Source organism: Rana temporaria, chromosome 3, assembly GCF_905171775.1.
Source record: "Rana temporaria chromosome 3, aRanTem1.1, whole genome shotgun sequence".
NCBI classification, from domain to species: Eukaryota; Metazoa; Chordata; class Amphibia; order Anura; family Ranidae; genus Rana; species Rana temporaria.
The window spans coordinates 440,161,175-440,187,396 of record NC_053491.1 but is presented as its reverse complement, the minus strand read 5'-3'; the positions used below and the strand labels follow the sequence as shown (position 1 = coordinate 440,187,396).

The following is a 26,222-nucleotide window of genomic DNA, read 5'->3' as shown; positions in this document are numbered from 1 at the left end:
CATCTGCCAATGCTACCTGCCAGTGCCAAAACCAGTGCCACCATCCAGTGCCAATTAGTGCCACCTTCCATCCAGTGCCACCTTCCATCCAGTGCCAACTAAAGCCATCAGTGCCACCTGCCAATGCCAACCAGTGCCATCTGCCAGTGCTAACTATTGCCATCCAGTGCCAATTAGTGCCACCTGCCAGTCAGTGCCAACCAGTGCCACTTGCCAGTGTCACCTGTAAGTGCCAGTGCCATCTGCCAATCAGTGCCACCTGCCAGTGTCAATTAGTGCCATCTGCTAGTGCCATCCAGTGCAACCTGCCAGTGCCAATAAGTGCCACCTGCCAATCGGTGCCTTCTGCTAGTGCCATCTTCCAGTGCCACCAGAAAAAATAAAAAAATCGGCCTGCAAAAATCGGCATCATGCATCGGCCGCCCCGATTTCTAAATATCGGCATCGGCCAGAGAAAAACCCATATCGGTCGTCCTCTACACTTAACTGTCCAGGGTGCCCGCGATGTCGGCAGCCGAAGCCGATCAATCGCTCGGCTGCTCCCGCCGCCATCCTGGGTGAGGGAATCAGGAAGTTGTGGCTTCACCTCCTGGTTCCCTACTGCACATGCGCGAGTCGCGCTGCGCTTCCTAACTGGTCCCTGCTGTCTTCTGGGTCCTGTGCACTTCCCAGAAGGCAGCGGGGGGGAAGGGGCGTGACCCCCCGCAGGAGTCTTTGCCCGGAAATGGGTATTATACAGGTATCTGCACACCCCCCCCCAGAAAGGTGGCAAATGTGACACCTGAGGGGGGGGGGGGGGTTCCGAAAAGCGGAGGTTTAATTTTTGTGTGGAACTCCGCTTTAAGCAGAAGCAGTAGCTTTTATAATGGGCCTTGTATGTGGGCTATTTTTCTCTGTTTCTCTGTTTGTTTGTTTGTGTGTTTTTTTTTTTTTTTTTTTCTAATAAACTCCCCCCGCCCCAATTTTGGAAGCGGTGCCACTAACAAGAGGGTATCATCACACAGTCCAGGACTGATGGATCTCCCTGTATATTGTTCTCCCAATATTTCTGGGATGCCTGTGTTCTTGTGTTCTGGTCCCTGTGTGTCTCTCCCTCGTCGGTCTCTTGCTGTGTTGGATAGAACTCTATCCGGCTCCATTGCTGCCAAACATCTGGATCCTCCTCCCTCTTCCACCCTCTAATTATGGCCGACCGTCTGCAGCACAAAGAAGAAGTGACTTGGCCCCTGAACACGCAGGCTGCGGGTCGTACACATAATATAGGCCCATGAATGGGGAACCAAGCCGTTTATTTATTTCCCACCCACAGGCTGTCATTACGTTGCCAAATTAAGCTTCTCTTCACCAGTGAGCTTAAATAGAATGTATTACTTGGCATGGCTGCGCAGATTCGCCGTCCACAACATGTAGAAAGGTGTCCTGCTGGAGGGAGGCCCATTGACTTTTCTGCAGCAATTTAAACGCCCCCCCCCTCCCCAAGTCCGAGGATTCTTACAGTGAGAAATCTGCTCATGTGAGCGTGGAAGTCCAGCCAAAACTTTTCCTTTCAGTTTTGGATAGAGTGGGGAAGAATTGGAACCTCTGCCAGGTTTTTACAGTTACTTGGGGATCCATAAGATATTTACTTTCACTTCCTGATCTGGAAATCTACAACCGCAATACAGACTAAAAAAAACTAAAATGTGTTCAAGTAGAGTAAGGGGCATGTAGAATCCTTATCTGGGATCCATTATCGGTGAAAAGCATCTGGAACACATCCGGAGTACGTTTCTGTAATTTGAACACTGGGGCAGAGGCCGCATTGGCGGTAAAGCGCCGCTATTTTTAGCAGCGCTTTATTGCCAAGTTTGCAGGGCTATTTGGCTGCTAGCGGGCGGTTTTACCCCCCCCCCCCCCCCCCCCGCTAGCGGCCGAGAAGGGGTTAAAAACCACCACAAAGCACCTCTGCAGAAGTGCATTGCCGGCGGTATAGCCGCGGTGTCTCATTGATTTAAATGGGCAGAAGAGGTATACACACCGCTCCAAAAATGCGGCTAGCAGGACCGCGCACCGCTCCAGTGTGAAAGCCCTCAGGGGTTTCACACTGAAGACACAGCAGCGGCTGTTTCAGGTCAGTTTGCAGGTGCTATTTTTAGCGCATCAGCGCTTGCAAAACGACCCAGTGTGAAAGGGGTCTTAGAGTACACCTATCGACCAAACCATTTTGGATAGAAGAGAAAGGTAGGGTTATAACCCCTGCCAGATTTTTTTTTTTTTTTTTTTTTTCGCCTTCTATCCCATTGCAGGGATTTCGCTTCACTTCCTGTCCCATAGCTAGAGATGCACTGAATGGAAAATTTGGTGTATATATATATATATATATATATATATATACACACACACACACACACACACACACACACACACACACACACACACACACACACACTGGAACCTTGGATTACAAGCATAATCTGTTCCAGGAGAATGCTCGTAATCCAAAGCACTCGCATATCAAATCGAGTTTCCCCATAGAAGTCAATGGAAACTAAAATAATTTGTTCTGCATTGACTTCTATGGCATGCAATACCGCATTTTTGCCAGAGGTGGGGGGGCGCTGGAGAGCCTTGGTAATACTAGGAAAGGCTCGGGGACAGCTCGGCTGAACTTTGGAATGGAGTATTTCCGAATAGCTCTGCTCAGCTATGGTGCCCCCGCACCTCAGTATTGCACACCGCTTTGGTTTGAATCCTGCTTGTTTTGCTAGAGTCAGGATTTTCCAAAATACAGTGCTCGTTACTTGCAATCCGAGGTTTCACTGTATGTGTGTGTGTATGTGTGTGTGTGTGTGTGTGTGTGTGTATGTGTGTATATATATATATATATATATATATATATATATATATATAATAATATATATATTTTTTTTTTTACCACTTCCATCAGCTCATTACTCATTCCATAAGTTGCAACCTTATGTACCACCTGCCCCAACCTATTAGATTGTAAGCTCTTCTGAGCAGGGCCCTCTTAATCCTCTTGTGTTTTTTTATATTGTAAAGCACTACATAAACTGTTGGCGCTATATAAATCAATAATAATATAATATATAGAATTGTATTCTATCCAACTTTTTTCAATATTATGAATTTATTGTCGGCAACTATTGGTACAAGAAAATCTAAACAAAAATCTCTGTAAATTCTCTGTATGTCTTCACACTAGTCCAGGGGTCTCCAAACATTCTAAACAAAGGGCCGGTTTATTGTCCTTCAGACTCTTGGAGGGCCGGACTTTGGCCAGCAGGGGTGGAAATTTTCCTGGCATCAGTGGGACTAAACATCTGGTATTAGGAGGAGGAATAGTGCCCCATTGTTGGCATCATAGGGAGGAATAGTGGTGTTAGTGGGAGAAATGGTGCTTCACCGTCGGTGTGAGATGGCAGAATAGTGTCTCGTATCAGTGGGAGAGATAGTGCCCCAAGGGCCGGATAAAGGCAAGCAAAGGGCCGCATCCGGCCCTCGGGCCGCAGTTTGGAGACCACTGCACTAGTCCATTGCCTTCCGTTGTGGTGTTAAAAAACCTGCTTGCCGTATTTTTGGTCAGTTAAAAAAACGCACCTCCCCCGTTTTTTAAAAAGCATTGAAAACAGCAAGAGCGCAATAAGAACACACCCGTGTTATGATTTTGATGCCGTTTTTGAGCTGCATGACCTATTGAAAACAAACCATAAGCACAGTAAAATTGTGTGCGTTTTTTTTTTTTTTTTCGGCACCTTTTTTCTCTCACCGGCAAAATGCACACAACACCAATTTCGGCCGATGTGTTTTGACTATATCAAAATTTCAGTGCATCTTTACCCCATAGCCAAATAGGGAGTGAGAGGAAATTCCTGTTAATTAACCACTTCCAGACCGCTGTACGACTATATACGGCCTAACTTTAAAGATACATATCTCGGTAACGGCAGCAGCTGCTGCCACAACCGAGGTATCTATCTTTACTGTCAGCGGTTCTGGTAACGATAACGGCGGTCTCCGCGGCGGATTCGCCGCGAGATCGCCGTTATCGGCGGCGGGAGAGGGCTCTCCCGCGCCCTCCGCTGCTTACCGGAGGCGATCGGGACCGTTCGGCAGCTGAGCGGGGACGAGACTGAAGGAAAAATCTCCTTCGCCCGTCCCCATAGCTCGGCTGGGCGGAAGTGACGTCAAAACGTCAGTCCCGCCCAGCCTCTTAAAGAAACTTTTTTTTTTTTTTTTTTGTCATTTGAAAAAATTACATTTTCCTATTTTTTTTTTTTTTTTTTGCATTTTTGTCTAAATATAAGATCTGAGGTCTTTTTGACCCCAGATCTCATATTTAAGAGGACCTGTCATGCTTTTTTCTATTACAAGGGATGTTTACATTCCTTGTAATAGGAATAAAAGTGATCTTTTTTTTTTTTTTTTTTTTTCCAGTGTAAAAAATAATAAAATAAAAATAAATAAGAAAAAAAAATAAAAATGTTTAAAGCGCCCCGTCCCGACGAGCTCGTGCGCAGAAGCGAACGCATACGTGAGTAGCGCCCGCATATGAAAACGGTGTTCAAACGACACAAGTGAGGTATCGCCGCGATCGTTAGAGCAATAATTATAGCCCTAGGCCTACTCTGTAACTCAAAAAATGCAACCTATAGAATTTTTTAGACGTCGCCTATCGAGATTTTTAAGGGTAAAAGTTTGACGCCATGCCACGAGCGGGCGCAATTTGTAAGCGTGACATGTTGGGTACCATTTTACTCGGCGTAACATTATCTTTCACAATATATAAAAAAATTGGGCCAAATTTATTGCTGTCTTATTTTTTAATTAAAAAAAGTGATTTTTTCCAAAAAAAGTGCGTTTGTAGGACCGCTGCGCAAATATGGTGTGACAAAAAGTATTGCAATGATCGCCATTTTATTCTCTAGGGTATTAGAAAAAAATAAATATATAATGTTTGTGGGTTTTAAGTAATTTTCTAGCAAAAAAAACTGTTTTAGTCTTGTAAACACCAAATCTGAAAAACACCCAAAGTAGAGAAGTGGTTAAGAGAATTCCTTGGAGGGGGGGGGGGGGCAGGTCATCAGAACTAGTGCCCCCATTGGAGATTTTCCCGTCTATTACTGTTCTAAAATTTGGGATTTTCTTTTACTTTCACTTTCGTTCAATGATGATGGTAAATGTGACAAATCAAAAGGTTAAATCTCCTTAACAAATCAATATGCCACAAAGAGAGCAAACCATAATCTCTCAGTAAAATATAATCCAACATCTTTATTACATCATTTCAAAAACTACAGATGGCGGCTATAAGTGTATTGTATGCTGTTGGTGTGTGTGTAACTCCCAATTGGCGCAACGGATCAACACGTTTTGTGACAATCTCGCTTCTTCAGGATACACACGTTTGTTTTATACAGTGTATGTGTAAGGTTTGCTATTTTCCTGCTTTGGGTACGATCGATCGGGTAATCAGCAAGACACTGACACATGTATCGTGTAGCAAAATTACAATTTATTTCCGGGATTCGGCTGGTTTTATTAAAAACTGAGGTACATCCTCTCTTCGTGGACCAACCAATCAGGTTACAATATTTCTTACAGTATATATCTTATACCAAAATTGTTCACATAAGCTCCTAATACCATATTAGTAAATTTCTTAAAGTGGAGTTCCACCCATTTTTTTATGTTTGTCTGTGCTGCATGCTCTAATCTCATAGTGTTCAGAATGGACAATTTTTATTTAATTTGTTGCTTGTAAATACCTTTATTTTGTAGTCCTTCATTACTTCCTCCTCCTTATTTGCCTAGGCTATTTGCAAGGGTTTCTGGGATAGGCATCATGTTTCCCAGTAGTCCTTGCAAACCTGACTGAAACCTATTACATTGCTTGTGCACTGAGCATGTGCGAGATATGCAAAGCTGAAATCCAGGAAGTCATACAGTCTGGCTTCATGATGCCCACACTTAAGATGGCCACGGTCTATTTCTAGATTATAAACTATCTAAATGCTGTAACAACCTAACAAAACTGACCTTAGTTTACAGACTAACTTTACTAGAATACATTAAGCTTGTGTATTACAGGGGTATTTATATTTAAAAAGTGAAATTGTGGGTGGAACTCCCCTTTAAAATACACAATTAGCTCAGAGATATTACTCATCTCACCATTGTCTCACACTAATTAATAAGCTTTGTTAATAAAATCTATATGTCTATAAAATTTTAGCCAGTACTTCACACTTTGAAAAGAATGTTTCACACATTCTGCAAAACAGCTTAGCCGCAAGCCATAAGTTTCCTGTGCTCTCACAAACGAGAATTTGTAATATAAAAGAATTTAAAATGATTCAGTCTAATAGGAAAATCAAGGCCAATACTCCCTTGTTCCTATATCAGACCAGACCACCCAAAACAAAGGGGTAACCCCACTTTCCTTTCAATCACAACCTGACCTGCCCTAAATCGTGCAATGAGCTGATCTCACGGGTCCTCTCATGTCCTCCATCTACATACAGTGGTTAGTGGTAAAAGTTCATCCGGCTTATAATACTAGACAGATTTGTCTTTGGTTTGTCTCAGAATTGACTTGTAGCCAACCAACTACAGACGAGAGACCTTTACAGAAGAGAGACCTCTGTATACCAGAGACACCCCTTAATACAGATATACAGTCCAAGCTGATACACCGACACACTGACACCATGGCTGAGCAGCCCATCTACGCCAATGTAACTCCAACCAAGACAGAAGTGCCCGGAGAGAGACAACCCAAGTCCCACCGCTGTCCAGGTATGTGTGTATGATAAGAATCAGGGCTCAAGTCCTGCGGGAACACGTGGGAACGGCGTCCCTGCACTTTTTTCACAGCAGGAACTCGGTTCCCTTTGCAGGACTAGAGCAGCTGAGCCAATCCCTCACTAAGCGGTGATGCCCAGCTCGAGTCACTGTTAGGGGCAGGCGAACCTTAGTAATCCTTTATTTTACTGGCCGCTTCCTGTATATGGATTCATCGGGTAGTGTGCAGGTATTCCGTCACTTCATCGATGCCGCAATGTCTCCTGGGAGCTTTTGTCATTGTTCCCAGGAGACATTGCGGAGGTCTGCCGCGAGTTATCGCGGGATTTAGAAAGAACTTGCGGTTTAGTAATTATACATATGAGCGTATCATTTTTATTTTTTTGGTGGGGGAATGGATCTTGGGCAGGGGTTAAGTCCTGGGGAAAAAAGTGTGGGAACTCCCACCCAAGATCCACTCCCCCCACCCAAAAGAAAAAAATGATACGCTCATATGCATAATTACTAAACCGCATTTGTTTGTTTTTTTTTCCGATCCACTGTACCTTAGTAATCCTTTATGCTACTGGCCGCTTCCTGTATATGTATTCATCGATCAAGGAAGTGATGGAATTCCCGCACACTACCCAATGAATCTATATACAGAAAGCGGCCGGTAACATAAAGGATTACTAAGGTTCACCTGCCCCTGACAGTGACTCGAGCTGGGCATCGTCGCTTAGTGAAGGATTGGCTCGGGTGGCTCGGCTGCTCTAGTCCTGCAAACCGAGTTCCTGCTGAGAAAAAAGTGCAGGAACTCCGTTCCCGCAGGACTTGAGCCCTGATCTTGGGTGGGAGTTCCCACACTTTTTTCCCCAGGACTTGACCCCTGATAAGAATATTTTATTATTTCTACATTCCAGGCAACAAACCTCATTCTGTGTTATTGTCTCATCAGAAAGACAATATTGATAATCATGGATCTTCAATCTGATTGGATGATTATAGACACTGGCCTAGATTCAGGTACATTTGCGCCCTCTTACGGAGGCGCAGCGTACCGTTTTTACGCTACGCCTCCGAAAATTACCTGCGCTACACTTCATTCACGAAGCAGTAGCTCCGTAAAAATAGCCGGCGTAAGCGCACGTAATTTAAATGATCCCGTAGGGGGCGTGGATCATTTCAATTAGGCGCGTTCCCGCGCCGAACGTAGTGCGCATGCTCTGTCGGGAAACTTTCCCGACATGCATTGCGGCAAATGACGTCGCAAGGACGTCATTTGCTTTAACGTGAACGTAAATGGCGTCCATGATTACCCGATCGATCGTAGGACTCCTCGTACCCAAAGCAGAAAAATAGCAAACCTTACACATACACTGTATAAAACAAATGTGTGTAAAACCTTACAGTATGTGTGTGCGTGTGTAATGAATTTTTTTATATATATATATATATATATATATATATATATATATATATATATATATATATATATATATATATATATATATACACACACACACACACCCCTCAAAATTTCCACTCGCCTACTAGCATTTGGCGAGTGGATTTAAGCTGGGGGTGAGTGATGACAGGGCTGCATGACCAATCTTCCTCCAATCTGTGCCTACACTTAGAGTCCCGACGAGATTGGCGGCCGAAGAGGAAAGGTGCATGCTCGGGAAAAGTAGTCTGGTGAGCTGCGCACAGGCAGAGCAGTACACAGGTGCTCTACTTACAATTCTCATTAAGCCATGGGACCTAACAGTATGAGTAATGAGTGAGGTGGAGGATTGCAAAAATTACCACTCCGGTGCAGCGCTCACTGAAAGTTGCCTTGACATGAAAGCGGCAGCCTTCCAGTTTGTGCAGGTTTCTTCTCCTTGTGCTCTATGTAAGTGTCCAACAGTTTAGCCTGAGCACTGTGAACAGACTGGTCTCAATGTGTGCTGTGCGCTGTGCTATGGTGTCAATGGCTGTGCAGTTGTGTGGATCTCAGCGCTCCTCTCCTCTCTGCCAGCCTGAATAAAAGTGTGAAGTGGGGACATGCAAGCGTGGAGCCGCACACACAGGCTCCTGATGATGAGATGAATGGGAGAGAGAGAGATAGAGAGGATGGATGGGAGTTGCAGAGGAGACAGCAAGAGAATGGGGAAGAGACTCAGTTCTAGTGCCCTGTCCCTCTGGTCTGCCCCCAGTGCCCTGTCCCTCTGGTCTGCCCCCAGTGCCCTGTCCCTCTGGTCTGCCCCCAGTGCCCTGTCCCTCTGGTCTGCCCCCAGTGCCCTGTCCCTCTGGTCTGCCCCCAGTGCCCTGTCCCATTTTGTTAAAGTTGTTGTTGGTAATATTTAATTTTGTAACTTGATTCTGCATAAAACATTGTCATTCCATGAGATAATCTACGAGGGCGTGTTTACGGGTGCAAGGCCTGGCTAGTAGCTCAGGACTTGAAATTTTGAGGTGTGTGTGTGTGTGTGTGTGTGTGTGTGTGTATATGTGTATATATATATATATATATATATATATATATATATATATATATATATATATATATATAATATAATATTACACAAACCTTATCTTTAGAAATTCTGGGGTTTTAATCCGCATGCTCAGGAGACGGTGATGTCACCATTTAGTATTGAAGGTGGACCAACCCTGAGGAATATGATGTCGGTGGGGATCTATACAATGGCATCATCCAGCTATCTGAAGTGTTTGATAAGCCCCGCTCAGCCTCAGCACTTGGCATTGGGTCCACAGGCACTAATGAAAATCCTTTGAGAGACCTTGTGGATCCGATAGTCAGTACTGAGGCTGAGCGGGGCTTCTCAAACACTTCAGATAGCTGGATGATTCTATTGTAGTTCATATTCTGATTTTTCTTGGGCATTGGTGGATTCATTCCCCCCCCTCCCCCCCCTCCCCTTTTGAATTTAATATTCCTTGGATTTGGTACCACTATCTTGGATATTAGAGGGTGATATCACTGTCTCCTGAGTGCCCCGGAGTGCAATGTATCAACGCGTTTCGTGACAATCCTGGAGCTACACGCGCGCACACGCACAAATTATATACAAATACATATGGCAGCGATCATCTGTAGCTTTTAATGATGTATGTTGTAATTTTTTTTATTGGTGTATGCTCTTTGTGGCATATTGACAGTTCCCATTCTGATCTCCTCCGGCTCTTTTTTGGAGGAAGGATATTATAATATTTCTAACCCTTCCTCTTCCCAAATCTACATGTTTTAGAAACGTATTTCAAGAACTGAGTGTCTGATAAAGTGAGGAAGACAAGGTTTAAATTGGCATCCCAGTAAATGAATTGAGTCTTTGGCTGCATACTGAAAACACAACTTGCCTTTAAAAGTTTCAATGTAATTATTGATAGGGGAAGCTCAGGGGTGGGTTTACGGCACATCGGGATTTAGCAAGCTCTCCAATTGGCTCTGTAAATTGTTCCTGGATTCTTTCTGCAGTGCATTACATAATATTTAGACAAAAGTAAAACAAGTGAACTGTCTGACTTTTTAGCAGAGTTGCAAAATAAACTCACATATTGTATTGCTTGCTAGTTTTACTTTTATTTATTGATTTTATTTTCTATTACAGGTGAACCAAAGAAGTATGACCCATCTTTCAAAGGCCCAATACACAACAGGTAATTCAGCAATGGAGATGTAGCCTCTCAGTGCGAAACGCGTCAGAAGTCAGGTTTTATTTTGCTTTGACTTGTAGTGCTGTCCTTCTTTCAATAAAAGGCTACAATTTGTTCAGAGTGCGGCTGTCCAGAGACAATCTTTGTTCCTGCTTGGCTTCGATGTGGAGGCGGGTGCAGAGGACCCATCCAACAACGGAAGCCCCATAGTAAGTCTATGGGTGACGTCACTCATTCATTTCTCAGCCGTTGTCGGAGGTGTCCTCTGCGGAGCTTCCGTCACTGGGTTTATAGGGTTAGTGTTTGGTGGTGTCTATAGATGGAGGGATTTTAGTTTTTGCATGGACTTACACTTTAAATCAAGCCTTTTTACTAGTGATTTAAATAGACTTGCTTTAAATCAAATCCACCCTGCAGATTCCAACTCCACAAAAATAGGGTTTTTCCCATTATTTTCAACCTTGGTAACAATGTTCATTGTAAGAGCGGGTTCAATGGCCATACATGGCTCAAATTTTGTCAGATGCCTCTGAATCCACAGATATTTGAGCCACGGGAGGCTCTGTTGGCACAACCCGGCCTGACAAGTTGATATAAAAAAATTGACTGAGCCAGGTAAAAAAATGATTGGAGAAACAGTGACTGCATCCAATCACATGCAGACGCTGTTTGGGTACTCGGACCGCTACGGCGGCCTGACTATAATGGCTTGCAGCGGAGATTCCTCCATCCACGCTGTTTAGCATGTATAGGGTAATTGCCCGCAGGCTGAATGAGAGAAAATGTACAGTGTATGGCTAGTTTTAGAAGAGTTCTATGGTCGCAACACCATCAATTTTATACCATCAACACTGTAATAACAATCCAAACAAGTTCTATTTGACAGTCCGAAGCATACGTTCTAAATCTCCTCTTATATTGTGAGTTCTGACTGTTTACTGGCCATGTCTTTCTACAACTTCCTGGATTCCCAGCTTCTCAATGTATAAGGACTACATATCCCATGGTACCTTCTGCCTGCAAGCAGTGATTGCTGTACTGAATCCGCCTCCTGAAACTCCTTCTTCTCTCAGCCCCTCTGTAGGTCAGAAGGCAGGTGTTTTGTCAGATTAGACGACCCGTCAGAATGTGTAACGAAAGTGACGTTTTGTCGCTCCCCTTCTTGCTACACGCCACACTCATCCACAGTAAGGATACACTGAGAAGGGGGCAAGCGGACATCTTGTTACACCCACTGGAGTTTTGCATTTTACACTTCTTCTTCTTTTTTTTTTTAACAGTAAAGTGAGTTTATATAATGAAATGCAGTACTTTAGAACTCTGTGTGAATGTTCAGATGTTGAATTTTAAAAGCCGTGAACGTCTGTCAGATTAGCGAACCTGTGAGATCCGCAGGCTTGCCGCTGCTTTTAAAATTCAACATCTAAACCATCAGATGGAGTGTTAAGTACTGTATTTCCCTATATGAACTCTGTTTACTGATGTAAAAATAAGTGTAAAATGCAAAACTCTGGTGGGTGTAACAATATGTCCACTTGCCACCTTCTCAATCTATCCTTACTGTGGAGAAGCGTGGGGTGTAGCAAGATGGCGGCGACAAAACGTCACTTCCGTTGCACATTCTGACAGGTCGGCCAATCTGATGAGACACCGGCTCTGTGAAATGTGTGACACAGCAGTGCCTCCTCACAGGGTGTAATGACTACATGTCTCAGAATTCTAGGAAGGGAATGTGTGGGGATCTTTACATAGTTTTGCCAACTCCAAGGTCATTCAGAGTAATAGGAGTAGGTTAGAAATAATTGAATACGATGTGGAAATGAACGCCTTTAACCCCTTTGCTCGCAGCCCCCATGTCCGGTTTAAGTGGTCTTTTAGGCCCAGAGGTTTGGAAGGTCTGTCTGATCACTGTGACTGGCTGTCAGTGGTCACATGATCATTACTGCAGAAGAGAACCTGTCTCACAGCTCAGTCTCAGTGCTGGGAGTGCACAGTGGTCACATTCTCCGCACAGAAACCTCTGCTGCCAATAGGCACATGCGTACGCCTCGTGGGCATTTTAAAGGCCGCCCTCTTTGTTGCTGCATTACGTGGGCAGCTAGAGGTTAATCTCCCAAGTGGGGACACCTACATCAATCAAAACCTCCAGAGAGGTTCTAATTTTATTCTTCTCTTTTTTTTTTTTTTTTTCTTTACCCCCCTCCTTGTTTTGGATATTTCCCATGTAATTTTCCCACAGCGATTTTCTAACCTGGAGATCTTATTTTCAAAATGTCTGCACAATTTCTGCTCTGCACTGTGTCTGTCTATTTTCCAGTACAAGGCTTATCCGTGAATATTACCATTGCTGAGCATCCCCCAGGTGATTGTAATGTACTGCGGTACAGACCGTCCATTAGATGTGGTAGGATGCAATTCATACTCATAAATAAAAGAGCTGGAAGACTTGTATTGGGAGCAGAAACCATACAGAGGAAAAAAGCCTTTTAGGAAACAATGTCCCCGAGGTTGTCGTTTTGGTATTCATTCATTAATTTCAGGTGCTTATATAGCGCCATCAATTTATTCAGCTATATATATAATGTGTGTGTAATAAATAATAATAAAATAAATAAATTATTTAATATATATATATATATATATATATATATATATATATATATATATATATATATATATATTCTATTTTTATATTATACATTCATATCAGTCCCTGCCCTCAAAGGAGCTCACAATCCAAGGTCCCTATGTCACAGTCCTACATACAAACCGCTTTTTTGCAGGGGGGGTCTATTGTTGCTGGTGATGTGTGGTTGTTTTTTTGCCATGGGGTCAATTGTTGCTAGGGAGGTATACTGTTGAGGGAGAGGTGTTATTTCGTTTTGAGGGATCTATTGTCGCTGGGGTGGGGTCTATTGTTGTGTGGGGGTCTTTTATAAAAACCTTGGCTTGTAAATACCATGTGGTGTGTGTGTGTGTGTTTTTTTTTTGTTTGTTTTTTTTTAGGCCGGCCATGTGTCTCGCGGCTGCTGTACATCTCCGATAGACGGCTACTGCAGGAGGGACTGGGATCGCACTCTGACGCCCGCTGGGGAGGTCACATGGCTGCTCAGCTCCTCCTACAGTAGCCCTGGAAACCTTCCGAGAGTCACGTGACCGGCCTGAAGATCACACTAAATCATTATTTACAAGCCTCGTTTTTTTTTTTTTTTTTTTTTTTAGAAAAGACTACTGCAGTGTGCTATGCCTATGATAGATGGGCTGGCAGTGACCATATATAAACTTTTTTTTATTTGTACTAATGGCGGCGGGGGTGGGGGCAGAGACACAGATCTGACAGGCAGGGAGGAGGGGAAGAGATGAGAGGAGAGGAGAGCAGGGCTGCGGATGAATGAGGGACGTACGCTGACCACGGGCTCGGCAGCCCTGATATATATATATATATATATTTTTTTTTTTTTTTGTTTGTTTTTTTGTGGTCAGTGCATAGGGGGCGACACAGGAGGTGTCAGGATCAGACTTTTTTTTTGTTTTGTTTTGTTTAGAGGGGCAGATTACAGAGCACAAGCACTGTGCTGTTTAATCTGCTTTAAGGGACCAGGATCTTTTTTTTTTATTTTTTTTTTTTTTGGGGGGGGGGGGGGGGGGGTTTAAAACCTTTAAAAAAAATACTATACATTCAGTTTGGGGGGGGGGGGAATTTGAACCTGGAGTGTCTCCACCACTTCTATGTTGCATAGAACGCAGCAATAATAGTGAGACCACATTACTTGGCAGCGCTCCATGCAGAGGCTGTAGTGTGGAGGGAAATAAATCGAGGTGATCTAGTTTTGTATTGATGGACATTCTGTACGTTTTTGATGTCCAGTAACTTTTAGCGCTTTTCTATTTTGTGTTGCAGAGGCTGTACGGACGTCATCTGCTGTATTCTCCTAGTACTCGCCATTATTGCCTATGTGGCTGTGGGAATTGTCGGTGAGTATTCTATACATTGTGCTGTTGTTTCATTTTCTCAATGCCGTCTACTGCCAGCTTTTATGTGATGTGGTAGGAAAGCTTTGTTGGTAGGCAGGATGTGTGATTTGCATCATCTGAGCTGCAAAGTGCTAGTAAAGCGTGTCACTGATTAACCGACTTTTAATTGAACAAGTTCTTCTCTAAACATTTATGTTATGTAAAACGGCTAATAAAGTCTGATCACCAGCACAGATCTGAATGTGCCCACAGTCTCTGCTCAAATTCACCCCAAAGGTGTTCTCATGGGCTGAGGTCAGGACTCTGTGCAGGTCATGGATGAGCGAGTGTGGGGTGGAGGAACTTGACTGGCCTGCACAGAGTCCTGACCTCAACCCGATGGAACACCTTTACGATGAATTCGAGCACAGGCTTCTCGTCCAACATCAGTGCTTCTGGAACAATGGTGAAACATTCCCATAGACACTCCTAAACCTTGTGGAGCCTTCCCAGAAGGGTTGAAGCTGTTATAGCTGGAAAGGGTGGGCCAGCGCAATATTGAACCCTACAGACTAAGACTGGGATGCCATTAAAGTTCATGTGCGTGTAAAGGCAGGCGTCCTAATACTTTTGGTGTGTATGTATATAGAGTGGAACCTTGACATACGAGCCTAATCAATTCCAGGAGAATGCTTGGAATCCAAAGCACTCGCATATCAAAGCGAGTTTCCCCATAGATGTCAATGGAAACTAAAATAATTTGTTCCGCATTGACTTCTATGGCATGCAATACCGCATGTGACCAGAGGTGGGGGGGCATCGGGCGCCGGAGAGCCTCGGAAATACTCTGGACAGCTGAGCTGAACTCGGAAAGGCTCGGGGACGGAGTTTTTCCAAATGGCTTCGTTCGGCTCCAGCGCCTCCGCACCTCTGGCCAAATGCGGTACTGCACACGCTTGAATCCTGCTTGTTTTGCGAGACAACACCGAGTCAGGAATTAAAAAAATAATAATAATAATAAATACTCCTATTGCGAAACGCTTGTTAACCGCGTTACTTGCAATCCGAGGGTTCACTGTGTGATTTTATTTATATATATATATATATATATATATATATATATATATATATATATATATATATATATATATATATATCTATCCTTCTCACATTATGGCTGACAGCAGTTGAAGCCCATGGTTCTTGCCGCTTGTAGTGGAGTGGGAATAGAAGACCCCCAGGCCTAGCTGTGCACAGTGCTGAATCGATAAAGGACTCGGGTATGTATTGGAGAAGGGGGGTTGGTCACAGCAATTGGCCCAAATTTTTATTTTTATTTTTGTTTACCATAAAGCAGAAGTAAATTCATAGATTTTTTTATTTTTTTTACGTTACATTCCTGATGTGTGTTGGGAATGAAACTGTCAAACCATCCAACTGATCACATGTGCAGCATAATAGCAGTTGATGATTAAACCAAGCCCAAGATGGCGGCTTCCTTGGCTGAAGATGATAGGAGGGTTTACTTATACCACTTTAACCACTTAAGACCCGGACCTTTAGGCAGCTAAAGGACCTGGCCAGTTTTTGCGATTCGGCACTGCGTTGCTTTAACTGACAATTGCGTGGTCGTACGATGTGGCTCCCAAACAAAATTGGAGTCCTTTTTTTCCCACAAATAGAGCTTTCTTTTGGTAGTATTTGATCACCTCCTGCAGTTTTTATTTTTTGCGCTATAAACAAAAATAGAGTGACAATTTTTGCTATACCTATTTTTGGTTAAAAAAAAAAACGCAATAAGCGTTTATCGATTGGTTTGCGCAAAATTTATAGCGTTTACAAAATAGGGGATAGTTTTTATTGCATTTTTATTAATTTTTTATTTTTTTACTACTAATGGCGGCGATCAGCGTGTTTTTTTTTTTTTTTTTTTTTGACTGCTACATTATGGCGGACACTTCGGACAATTTTGACACATTTTTGGGACCATTGTCATTTTCACAGCAAAAAATGCATTGTTTACTGTGAAAATAACAATTGCAATTTGGGAGTTAACCACAAGGGGGCGCTGAAGGGGTTAAGTGTGACCTCATTTGTGTTTCTAACTGTAGGGGGGTGTGGCTGTAGGTGTGATATTATTGATTGTACTATAAAAGGGATGACACGATCGATGACGGCGCCACAGTGAAGAACGGGGAAGGTGTGTTTACACACAGCTCTCCCCGTTCTTCAGCTCCGGGGACCGATCGCTGGACTCCAGCGGCGATCGGGTCCCGCGGTCACGGTGCTGCGCGCCTGCGACCCACGGCTGGGCACTTAAAGAGGATGTACCTGTACGTGCTTGTGCCCAGCTGTGCCATTCTGCCGACGTATATGTGCAGGAGGCGGTCCTTAAGTGGTTAAAATGGAACTAAACCCTTGTTTTTTTTTACAGCCAAGATAACGGATCACATGTGCAGCATCATGGCAACTGCAGATCAGAGGCCAAGATGGCGGCTTCCGCCATCTTGGCCTCTGATCTGCAGTTGCCATGATGCTGCACATGTGATCCGTTATAACACCAGCCATTTGATGCTTCAGTTGAGAGTATAAGCAACTGTGAAAGTTACCATTCACAGCATGCCTTTTGAAAGTTGCAATAGCATTGTTACCACTCCATCTTGGGAAGCTGCATTATTATTCGAAACTTTACCGGCAGGATGAACTTTTTTTATTTTATAAAATTTTTTTTTTCAGTTTTGCAGGGGACTAAATGTAAGTGCAGATGTATGTATAATGAATGATGCAACACAGGCTTATTTTAATTCATGGTACCATAGTTCTACATTAAGATACATTTTGATGACCTGAATTCTGAGTTTCCTCAATGGTCTGTTTCACCATGATTTCTAATTTTGCAGCCTGGACCTATGGAGACCCGAGGAAGGTTATATACCCCACTGACAGCAAGGGGCAGTTTTGCGGTCAAGTTGGAACCCCTAATGAGTAAGTGGTCAATCCATTACAAACAGCTGGTTAACTAGCATTCCTCCAAAATTCCGAATCTTTATAGGGAAAATCTAGTGTGTGTTCATTGAGCACAGTGCCGACCCTGACCTCCCTGGGGCCCTAAGCAGAATGACATGTCACATTAAAGTTGAGAAGCGGGGGGAGGGGGTGTTCTGCTGTCGGAAATTACATCTTACATTAAAATGAGAAGCGGGGGTCGCTGACTTCTTGCCTCTTCTCCCATGCAGCCAGCGAGTTGTTGAGAAGCGGGGTGAGGGGGCCAAAAATGACTTCTCACCAGGCGGGGCCTCTAGTAATTTGGGGGGCCCTCCGCAGCTTTGGGGGGCCCTAAGCGGCTTGCATAGTGAGCCTATAGGGCAGATCGGCCCTGATTGAGCATATACAGTATTGGAACTTTTACTGCTATGCTTGCCTTCAGATGGACCCTATTGCCAAGTGGGAAAGGGCTAAACCAGCAGCCCCCCTCTTATAGACGGAGAGGAATATTCTCTATTTGGCTGTCTGGAATAGCTCTGTATGCCGCTGCTATTCTGCACTTCTAGGTGTGTCCGGTTACAGTTGCAGGTCAGTATTGACCTCCTATTCCTGTGCAGTTGCGCGCTAGTGCTCCAAAACTTTTTTTTTTGGGGGGCGCAAACAAACTGAAAAAAAAACTCAAACGCAGCCTCTGTGCCCATCAATTTCTGACACTGTGCTCATCAATTGCCACTACTGTGCCCATCCACTGCTGCCAGTGTGCACCCCCCCCCCCCCCCCGCCCGGCACCTATCTTGTCTCGGTGGGGCATCGGATCACGGCGGCTGTGTCCTCCATGCACCTCGATCTCTTCCCATCCTCTGCTATGATTGGACGCCTGATAGGTGGCCTCCAATCACAGCGCCTGTCGTTTCGGCCAATCGGGTGACAGGTAACACAGACCCGAGCACCTGATTGGCTGAGAAGCGGTTCAGTGTTAGGAAAGCGAATTAATTGTTTTCCTAACACACAGCTGAGTGAACAGCGAACGCCTGCTGTTTAAGGATGAGCTCCAGCGTGTTCGCATAGTACATGTGCAGAGCCCGCCTGGAAGTCTGCACGACGTTGTGCTAATCACAGCCAGGGAGACATGCCCTGATCTCTGCAGCCGAGCATCGGGAAATGTCTCCCTGGTTGTGATTAGCACAGCGCCGTGCTCCCTTCCTGGCGGACTCTGCACATGTACTATGCAAACACGCTGGAGCTCATCCTTACTGCGGTTCTCTGTTTTGGATGCCTATTGGAGCCTATGGCTCTAATCGGGTGCTTCGGAGAAAAAAAAACAGCTGCTTTAATTCAGGTGCCCTGCGCCCGACAAGGGGCCGGGCACCTGAATAGAGGGTGCCAGCGGCGACCGTAGATAGATTCATGCATTGCTGATGATTGTGATAGAGGGACAGCAGGAGAGAGGGGTCGGCGCCCTTTATGGATGCACCACCACTCTCCTGTGTCCTGTAGGGTCTGCAGGTAAAAGCACTTCGCCCAGCAAGAGACAAACTATCCAACACATGTGGAAGTGTTGGCACCTGGAGCTCTTGGGTCACAGAGTTGTCTCTTTAGCTGCCAGGGAGGTGAGTATTGCTGTTCTTTTATGGTGGGCTGATGGTTTCACTCTTTCCACCTAGCAACACAGTCCCTTTAATACTAATCTATACTGTATTTAAATGTATATAGTCTCTTAAATGTATGTATTTCCCTAATTTTCTTCCTGTATTATATTTGTACTGATAAAAATATGAGGGGCAGCCATATTTGCTTTACATGATGGTTGTGCTTTATTTATATATGCCATAATATAAGTCCATAGGCTGGTACTGAAAAGATGATATCATCAGAGGGCATGCATGGTTAGGTCAGTAGTTAAAAGCAGAACTTCAGCTCCTGGATGCCCCCCTCTGCATACAAAATCGGGGCCACCTAGGCTGTCGCTGTAGGCAAGAATGCCTTGCAAAGCCTCCTGGGATAGGTACGTCACCTATCCCAGGATGTTTCCTTTTCATTCACACAAGCTGGAGGGGGGTAGACCTGGCACACATCAGGGGCCAGGCTACCTGAACCATGAAGAGTCACCCATTGATGCCGAGACCAAAGATGGTGGTGCAGGTCATGGGCTGTGACGGTGGCGTGGCCAGTTTCATCTTGATATTGTTGGATCCGCTAGGTAGGCGAGTATCTGGATTGAGGACATTGCTATAGTACAGGTGGGGGGGCTGGTACCTTACTGCAATTTCTCTTTAAAGCATTTGTTACCCTAACAAAAAACAAGAAATACTGGGTCATGTTCCCTTAAAGCAGGGGTCTCCAAACTTTGTAAGCAAAGGGCCAGTTTACTGTGCTTCAGAGTTTACGAGGGCCGGACAGTGGTCAGTGGGAGTCGAAAAGGTCCCGACATCAGTGGGAAAAATTAACGCCCCATTGTTTGTTTCAGTGGGAGTAATTGTGCCCCGTCATTGGGTCCCATTGTTGGTGTCCTTGAGGAAAAACTGTGCCCCGTTGTTGGTGTCATTGTGAGGAATTGTCCCCTATCATTGGTGTCATTGTGAGGAATTGTGACCCATGGTTGGTGTCATTGGACCCCATTGTTGGTGTCCGTAGGATAAACGATGCCCCCTTGTTGGTATCGGTGGATGAAATAGTGCCCCAAGGGCCGGATAAAAGCAAGCAAAGGGCCGCATCTGGCCCCCGGGCCGCAGTTTGGAGACCACTGCCTAAAAGCATATTATACAGCACAGTGCTTGTGCTGTGTGATTTGGCCCCCCTTCAGAAGGAGAGAGACGGGCAGTCACGGGGGAGAGCTCTGAGCGGGGAGAATAAATAAGGTTTTTAGCGGATGAAAATGTTTTATTTGTTTTTTTATCAAAAGAGGATGAATTTTGAATGGCATTCAGGTTATACTAGCAGTGGGGTTGGCACTGCCTTAACAAACCCTTCTAAGCCACAGACAAAGTTATTGCCCTTAGCAATGGCAACTCCATCAAGTAGCCAACCTACAAAGTTTTTTATTTAGCACAATAACTTAAAGCTTGTAAAATGTCTTATCAAAATATATTTAAAGCCAAGGCGGCTCTCGCTCATCCAACCCTCTCCCCATCTCCTGGGCTGCATGCTTTGATGGGGGTATTATTTATGGGGGGCAGGGCCGTCATCAGGGGGGTACAGGCAGTACACCTGTAAGGGGCCCGGAGGTCCACAGGGCCCCAGATGGCAACCCCCTTTGTTTGTTTATTTTTTTATAAAAAAAAAAAAATATTTATTTTATTTTTTATTAAAGGGACAATTTTTTTTTTTTTTTTTTTAAGAGGTCCGGAGTTCCACAGGGCCCCAGAAGGAAACCCCCCCCCCCCCCCCCTTATATATATTTTTATATAAAAAAAAATACATAAATTGACCCTTTAATAAAAAAGAAAAATATATTAAAAAAATATATATTTTTTTATATTAAAAACAATTATTATTATATTCTTTTTTATTAAAGGGTCAATTTATGTTTTTTTTTTCTTTTTTAGGGGTCCGGAGGTCCCCATTTTATTTTATTTATTTATTTATATATATATATGTCCCCAGGGCCCCGGATGTAAACTCCCCCTTTTTTTTTTATTAAAGGGCCCAGAGGTCCCGGATGGCAAACCCCCTTTTTTTTTTATTTCTTTTTATAAAAAATAATAATTTGTGTGTGTATGTGTGTGTATATATATATATATATATATATATATATATATATATATATATATATATATATATATATATATATATATATATAGGGCCCAGGATCCCAGATGGCAACCCCCCTTTTTAAAAATATATATATTATATATATATATATATATATATATATATATATATATATATATATATATATATATTTTTTTTTTTTTATTAAAGGGCCCAGAGGTCCCCAAGGCCCCGGATGGCCATCCCCGCTTTTTAAATATTTATATATTTATATATATATATATAATATATATACACACATTTATATTTTTCTTCTCTTTTTTTTTTTTTTTAAGGGCCCCCCCCCCGCTTCTCGTTTCGCGGCAATTACACAGGGGGTATCAATGCTGCATGTCAGGGTGCCAATTGCAGGAACAGTTCACTGTGCTGCTCTCCCTGCAGCAGCTGAAAGCCAGTTCCTTCCCTCCCACCGGATCCAGTTGCTGGAGTGAGACGCGCACACAGGGCATCGTTCCTGTAATCCGCACTGATCGTCCTCCCTGACCTGCCGACATCTGATGATCATACCTCCCCCGCACCGCTGCCGGGCTTTCCTCTTCCGCCAGGCCCTTTGGGTACACGGTGGGCAGTGTCAACTGTCAGGACTGGGAGGGGTCATAAGTCAGAATTTTTTTTTTATAAAATGTTGTCCATTTAAATTTTCTAAACGGATCTATTATTTTATTCCACCTACAGAAAAAAGCCATTCTTGTTCTACTTCAACATCATGAAGTGTGCCAGCCCCCTGATCCTCCTGGAGTTCCAGTGTCCAACGCCGCAGGTAAGTTGTGTGTGTGTGTGTGGTGGCTGGGTGTATGGCAGAGCCTGGGGCGTCACGTGTGGTTACGGTTCACGTGCTCACATGACTGACTTGGCATGTTGTCTGCTTGTCTAAAGTTTTTCTAAATCTATTCAGCTAGAACGTAAACATGCTGGTTATATCTGATCGGAACCTGCCTCTTTTCCTGCTTATATAATAACAAGACACTCCAAGGGTAGCTGCAGTCAGAGCAAGAAGAGCAAAGCTAAAGCTTTCCATGCAGGCTGACCGAGATAAATCTAAATGTCTCCATCCACCCTAAACCGTGTGGACTGAGAAATCTCCACTGACGGCTATTGTAAATAGCCGCAGTAACCGCAGCTGCCTCAATATCCAAACACTAATAGCTAGATTCACATACATGGCCGCAACTTTAAGGCGGCGTAGCTTAAGGCATTTAAGCTACGCCGCCGTAAGTTAGCGAGGCAAGTACATGATTCACAATGTACTTGCCTGCTAAGTTACGGCGGCGTGGCCTAAAGCGAGCGGGCGTAAGGGCCCCAATTCAAATTTGTCTAAGGGGGCGTGTTTTATGATAATGAGGCTTTACCCGACGTGATTGACGTTTTTTTTTCAACTGCACGTGCGCCTACATCTCCCAGTGTGCATTGCGGCTACGTCCGCCGCACGGGCCTATTGATTTCGACGTGGCCTATTGATTTCGACGTGGACGTAAATCCCTATTCACGGACGACTTACGCAAACGACGTAAAAATTTCGAATTTCGACGCGGGAACGGCGGCCATACTTTAACCACTTGACAACTGGGCACTTAAACACCCTTAATAACCAGACCAATTTTCAGCTTTCGGTGCTCTCACATTTTGAATGACAATAACTCAGTCATACAACACTGTAACCAAATGAAATTTTTGTCCTTTTTTTCCCACAAATAGAGCTTTCTTTTGGTGGTATTTGATCACCTCTGCGGTTTTTATTTTTTCCGCTAATAATGAAAAAAGAACGAAAATTTTGTAAAAAAATGAATTTTTTTTCATTTCTATTATAACATTTTGCAAAAAATGAATTTTTCTTCATAAATTTGTCTAAAATGTATACTGCTACATATCTTTGGTTAAAAAAAAAAAAAAATTGGGTTATTATTTAGTCTGGGTGAAAGTTATAGGGTCTACAAGCTATGGTACCAATTACTGAAAATTTATCAATTTGATCACATCTGAAGTACTGACGGCCTTTCTCATTTCTTGAGACCCTAACATGCCAGAAAAGTACAAATACCCCCTAAATGACCCCTTTTTGGAAAGAAGACATTCCAAGGTATTTAGAAAGAGGCATGGTGAGTTTTTTGAAGTTGTAATTTTTTCCCACAATTCTTTGCAAAATCAAGGTTTTTTTTATTTTTATTTTTTTTCCACAAAAGTTTCATATTAGCAGGTTATTTCTCGCACACAGCATATTCATACCACAAATTACACCCCAAAACACATTCTGCTATTCCTCCCGAGTATGGCGATACCACATGTGTGCGACTTTTACACAGCGTGGCCACATACAGAGGCCCGACATGCAGGGAGCACCATCAGGCGTTCTGGAGCACCGAGACCAATTCTGACATTCCTCTCCTACATGTAAAAATCATCATTTATTTGCTAGAAAATTACATAGAACCCCAAAACATTATATATGCTTTTTTAGCAAAGACCCTAGAGAATACAATGGCGGTCGTTGCAACTTTTTATCGCGCATGGTATTTGCACAGCAATTTTTCCAACGCATTTTTTTGGGAAATAAAACAGTTTTGTGCTTTTTAAAAAAAAAAACATTAAAGTTAGCCCAATGTTTTTGCATAATATGAAAGATGAAGTTACGCCGAGTAAATAGATACCCAACATGTCGCCCTTCAATATTGCACACGCTTGTGGAATGGCGCCAAACTTCGCTATTTAAAAATCCCCATAGGCGACGTTTTAAATGTTTTTACTGGTTACATGTTTTTAGTTACAGAGGAGGTCTGGGGCCAAAATGATTTCTCTCGCTCTAACGTTCGCAGCGATACCCCACATGTGTGGTTTGAACACCGTTTTCATATGTGGGCGGGACTTACGTACACATTCGCTTCTGTATACGAGCACGCGGGAACAGGGGCGCTTTAAATATTTATTTTTTATTTTTATTGTTCATTTTACTTTATTTATTTTAGTTTGACACGTTTTTCCCCAAAAATAAATGTTTTGATCACTTTTATTCCAATTACAAGGAATGGAAACATCCCTTGTAATAGGAATATAGCATGACAGGTCCTCTTTACAGTGAGATATGGGGTCAATAAGACCCCACATCTCACCTCTAGGCTGGGAAGCCTGAAAAAAAAAAAAAAAAAAAAAACGATCCGGGCTTCGATCGCAGCGGTGAGTCAGAAGAAGCACCGGAGGGCGAAGGGAGTGGGGACGTCCACTTTTGCCTCCCGTAAGAACGATCAAGAGGCGGAACAGCCGCCATGATCGTTCTTATGGTGTAGGGAATCGCTGGCTGAAAAAAATGATATCTGAATGATGCCTGTAGCTGCAGGCATCATTTAGATATCCCTGCACAAAGTCAAGGACCTCATATGACGTGGGCGGGAAGTGGTTAAAACACATTTTTTTCCCCAGAGTATTTTCTGGGTATTGCAGAGTATTGGCCGGGGTATTGCAAAGTATTGGTGTTGGGGTATTGCAGAGTATTGGTGTTGGGGTATTGCAGAGTATTGGTGTTGGGGTATTGCAGAGTATTGGTGTTGGGGTATTGCAGAGTATTGGTGTTGGGGTATTGCAGAGTATTGCGCGGGGGGTATTGCAGAGTATTGCGCGGGGGGTATTGCAGAGTATTGCGCGGGGGGTATTGCAGAGTATTGCGCGGGGGGTATTGCAGATTATTGCGCAGGGGGTATTGCAGAGTAATTGCGCAGGGAAGGCAGAGCATTGCAGAGTATTGCGCAGGGAAGGCAGAGTATTGCAGGGGTTAATGCAGAGTATTGCACAGGGAAGGAAGAGTATCTCAGGGGGTTAATGCAGAGTATTGCACAGGGAAGGCAGAGTATTGCACAGTATTGCAGGGGTTAATGCAGGGATGGCTGCAATAGTCACAGATCCATCCCACACTGCTGCTGCCATCCGCGCTCTCCTCTCACACTGTACCGATCGGTACAGCGAGAGGAGGGAGGAACCGGCGTCATCAAATGACGCCGGTTTGTTTACCTGTGATCGTGCCGTCATTGGACTGCGCGATCACATGGTAAAAGACCGCTGTTGTCGGTCAGTTACCGAGATCTGTGTAGCGCCGGGTCTCATAGACCCGGCGCGCACAGAATTTCTTTTTTTTCAGTGTGCGCGCCCGAGGCGGCGCGCATTACTGCTTCTGGTGGGCGCCGTTAAATAACGGCGACCCCCAGTTAAGCAACCACCTTGCCGCCGTTATGACGGCGGCTGGTGGTTAAGTGGTTAACATTACTATTCCATCTATTTGATGGAATAACTTTAGGCCTGTAATGCGTTACGTAAACGGCGTAAATGTACTGCGGCGGCCGGGCATACGTTCGTGAATAGGCGTATCTACTGATTTACATATTCTACGCCGACCGCAATGGAAGCGCCACCTAGCGGGCCAGCCTCAATATTGCAACCTAAGATAGGACGTCGTATCTTAGATATGTTTAAGCGTATCTCTATTTGAGAATACACTTAAACTTAGGTCGGCGCAGATTCTGAGTTGGGTCGGTGTATCTACTGATACGCCGACCTAACTCTACCTGAATCTAGCTATAACTGTTCAGCTGATCATTTTCCAGCCAGGTCAGTCTTCCCATCGCTTAAATTTCTTCGGATTCAGTAGAAATCGGCTGAAATTTGAATTGTGTATTTTCATAACTCTGACTCAGTGGGGGGGGAGGGTGGGCTGTTTCAGATTCCTGCAGAGAGGCCACTGCTTACTCATAGATTACTCCGCCTCACTGCAAACTGGTTGCTATGGACAGGTTGCAACCCGTCCATAGCAACTCCTTTTTTTTTTCCTTTTACACAACCATTGGAAATTATTTTTAATTTCCAAGAAAATGAAGATGTTGCAAGATGAGCATTTCAGCACTCTGAATTTAACAATATATATATATATATATATATATATATATATATATATATATATATATATATATATATATATATATATATATATATATATATATATATATATATATATATATATATATATATATATATATATTAGAGTGTCTTTTTTTTTGTTTAGATATTACCTTGTGAAAGTGGTGGGG

At 43.7% G+C, this 26,222-nt stretch overlaps 1 protein-coding gene across 3 annotated transcripts in view; it reads left to right on the top strand.

The window, feature by feature from the left end:
• The window catches only part of SLC44A2 (solute carrier family 44 member 2), a 156,599-nt gene that overhangs the window by 78,461 nt on the left and 51,916 nt on the right, over window positions 1–26,222 (top strand). For all 3 annotated transcript variants that reach the window (XM_040346430.1, XM_040346428.1, XM_040346429.1), the window contains exons 2-5: window positions 10,401–10,449; window positions 14,348–14,421; window positions 17,301–17,385; window positions 21,832–21,916. In XM_040346430.1, coding sequence (XP_040202364.1) covers window positions 10,401–10,449; window positions 14,348–14,421; window positions 17,301–17,385; window positions 21,832–21,916 — 293 coding nt within the window. The remainder of the gene's footprint in view (window positions 1–10,400; window positions 10,450–14,347; window positions 14,422–17,300; window positions 17,386–21,831; window positions 21,917–26,222) is intronic.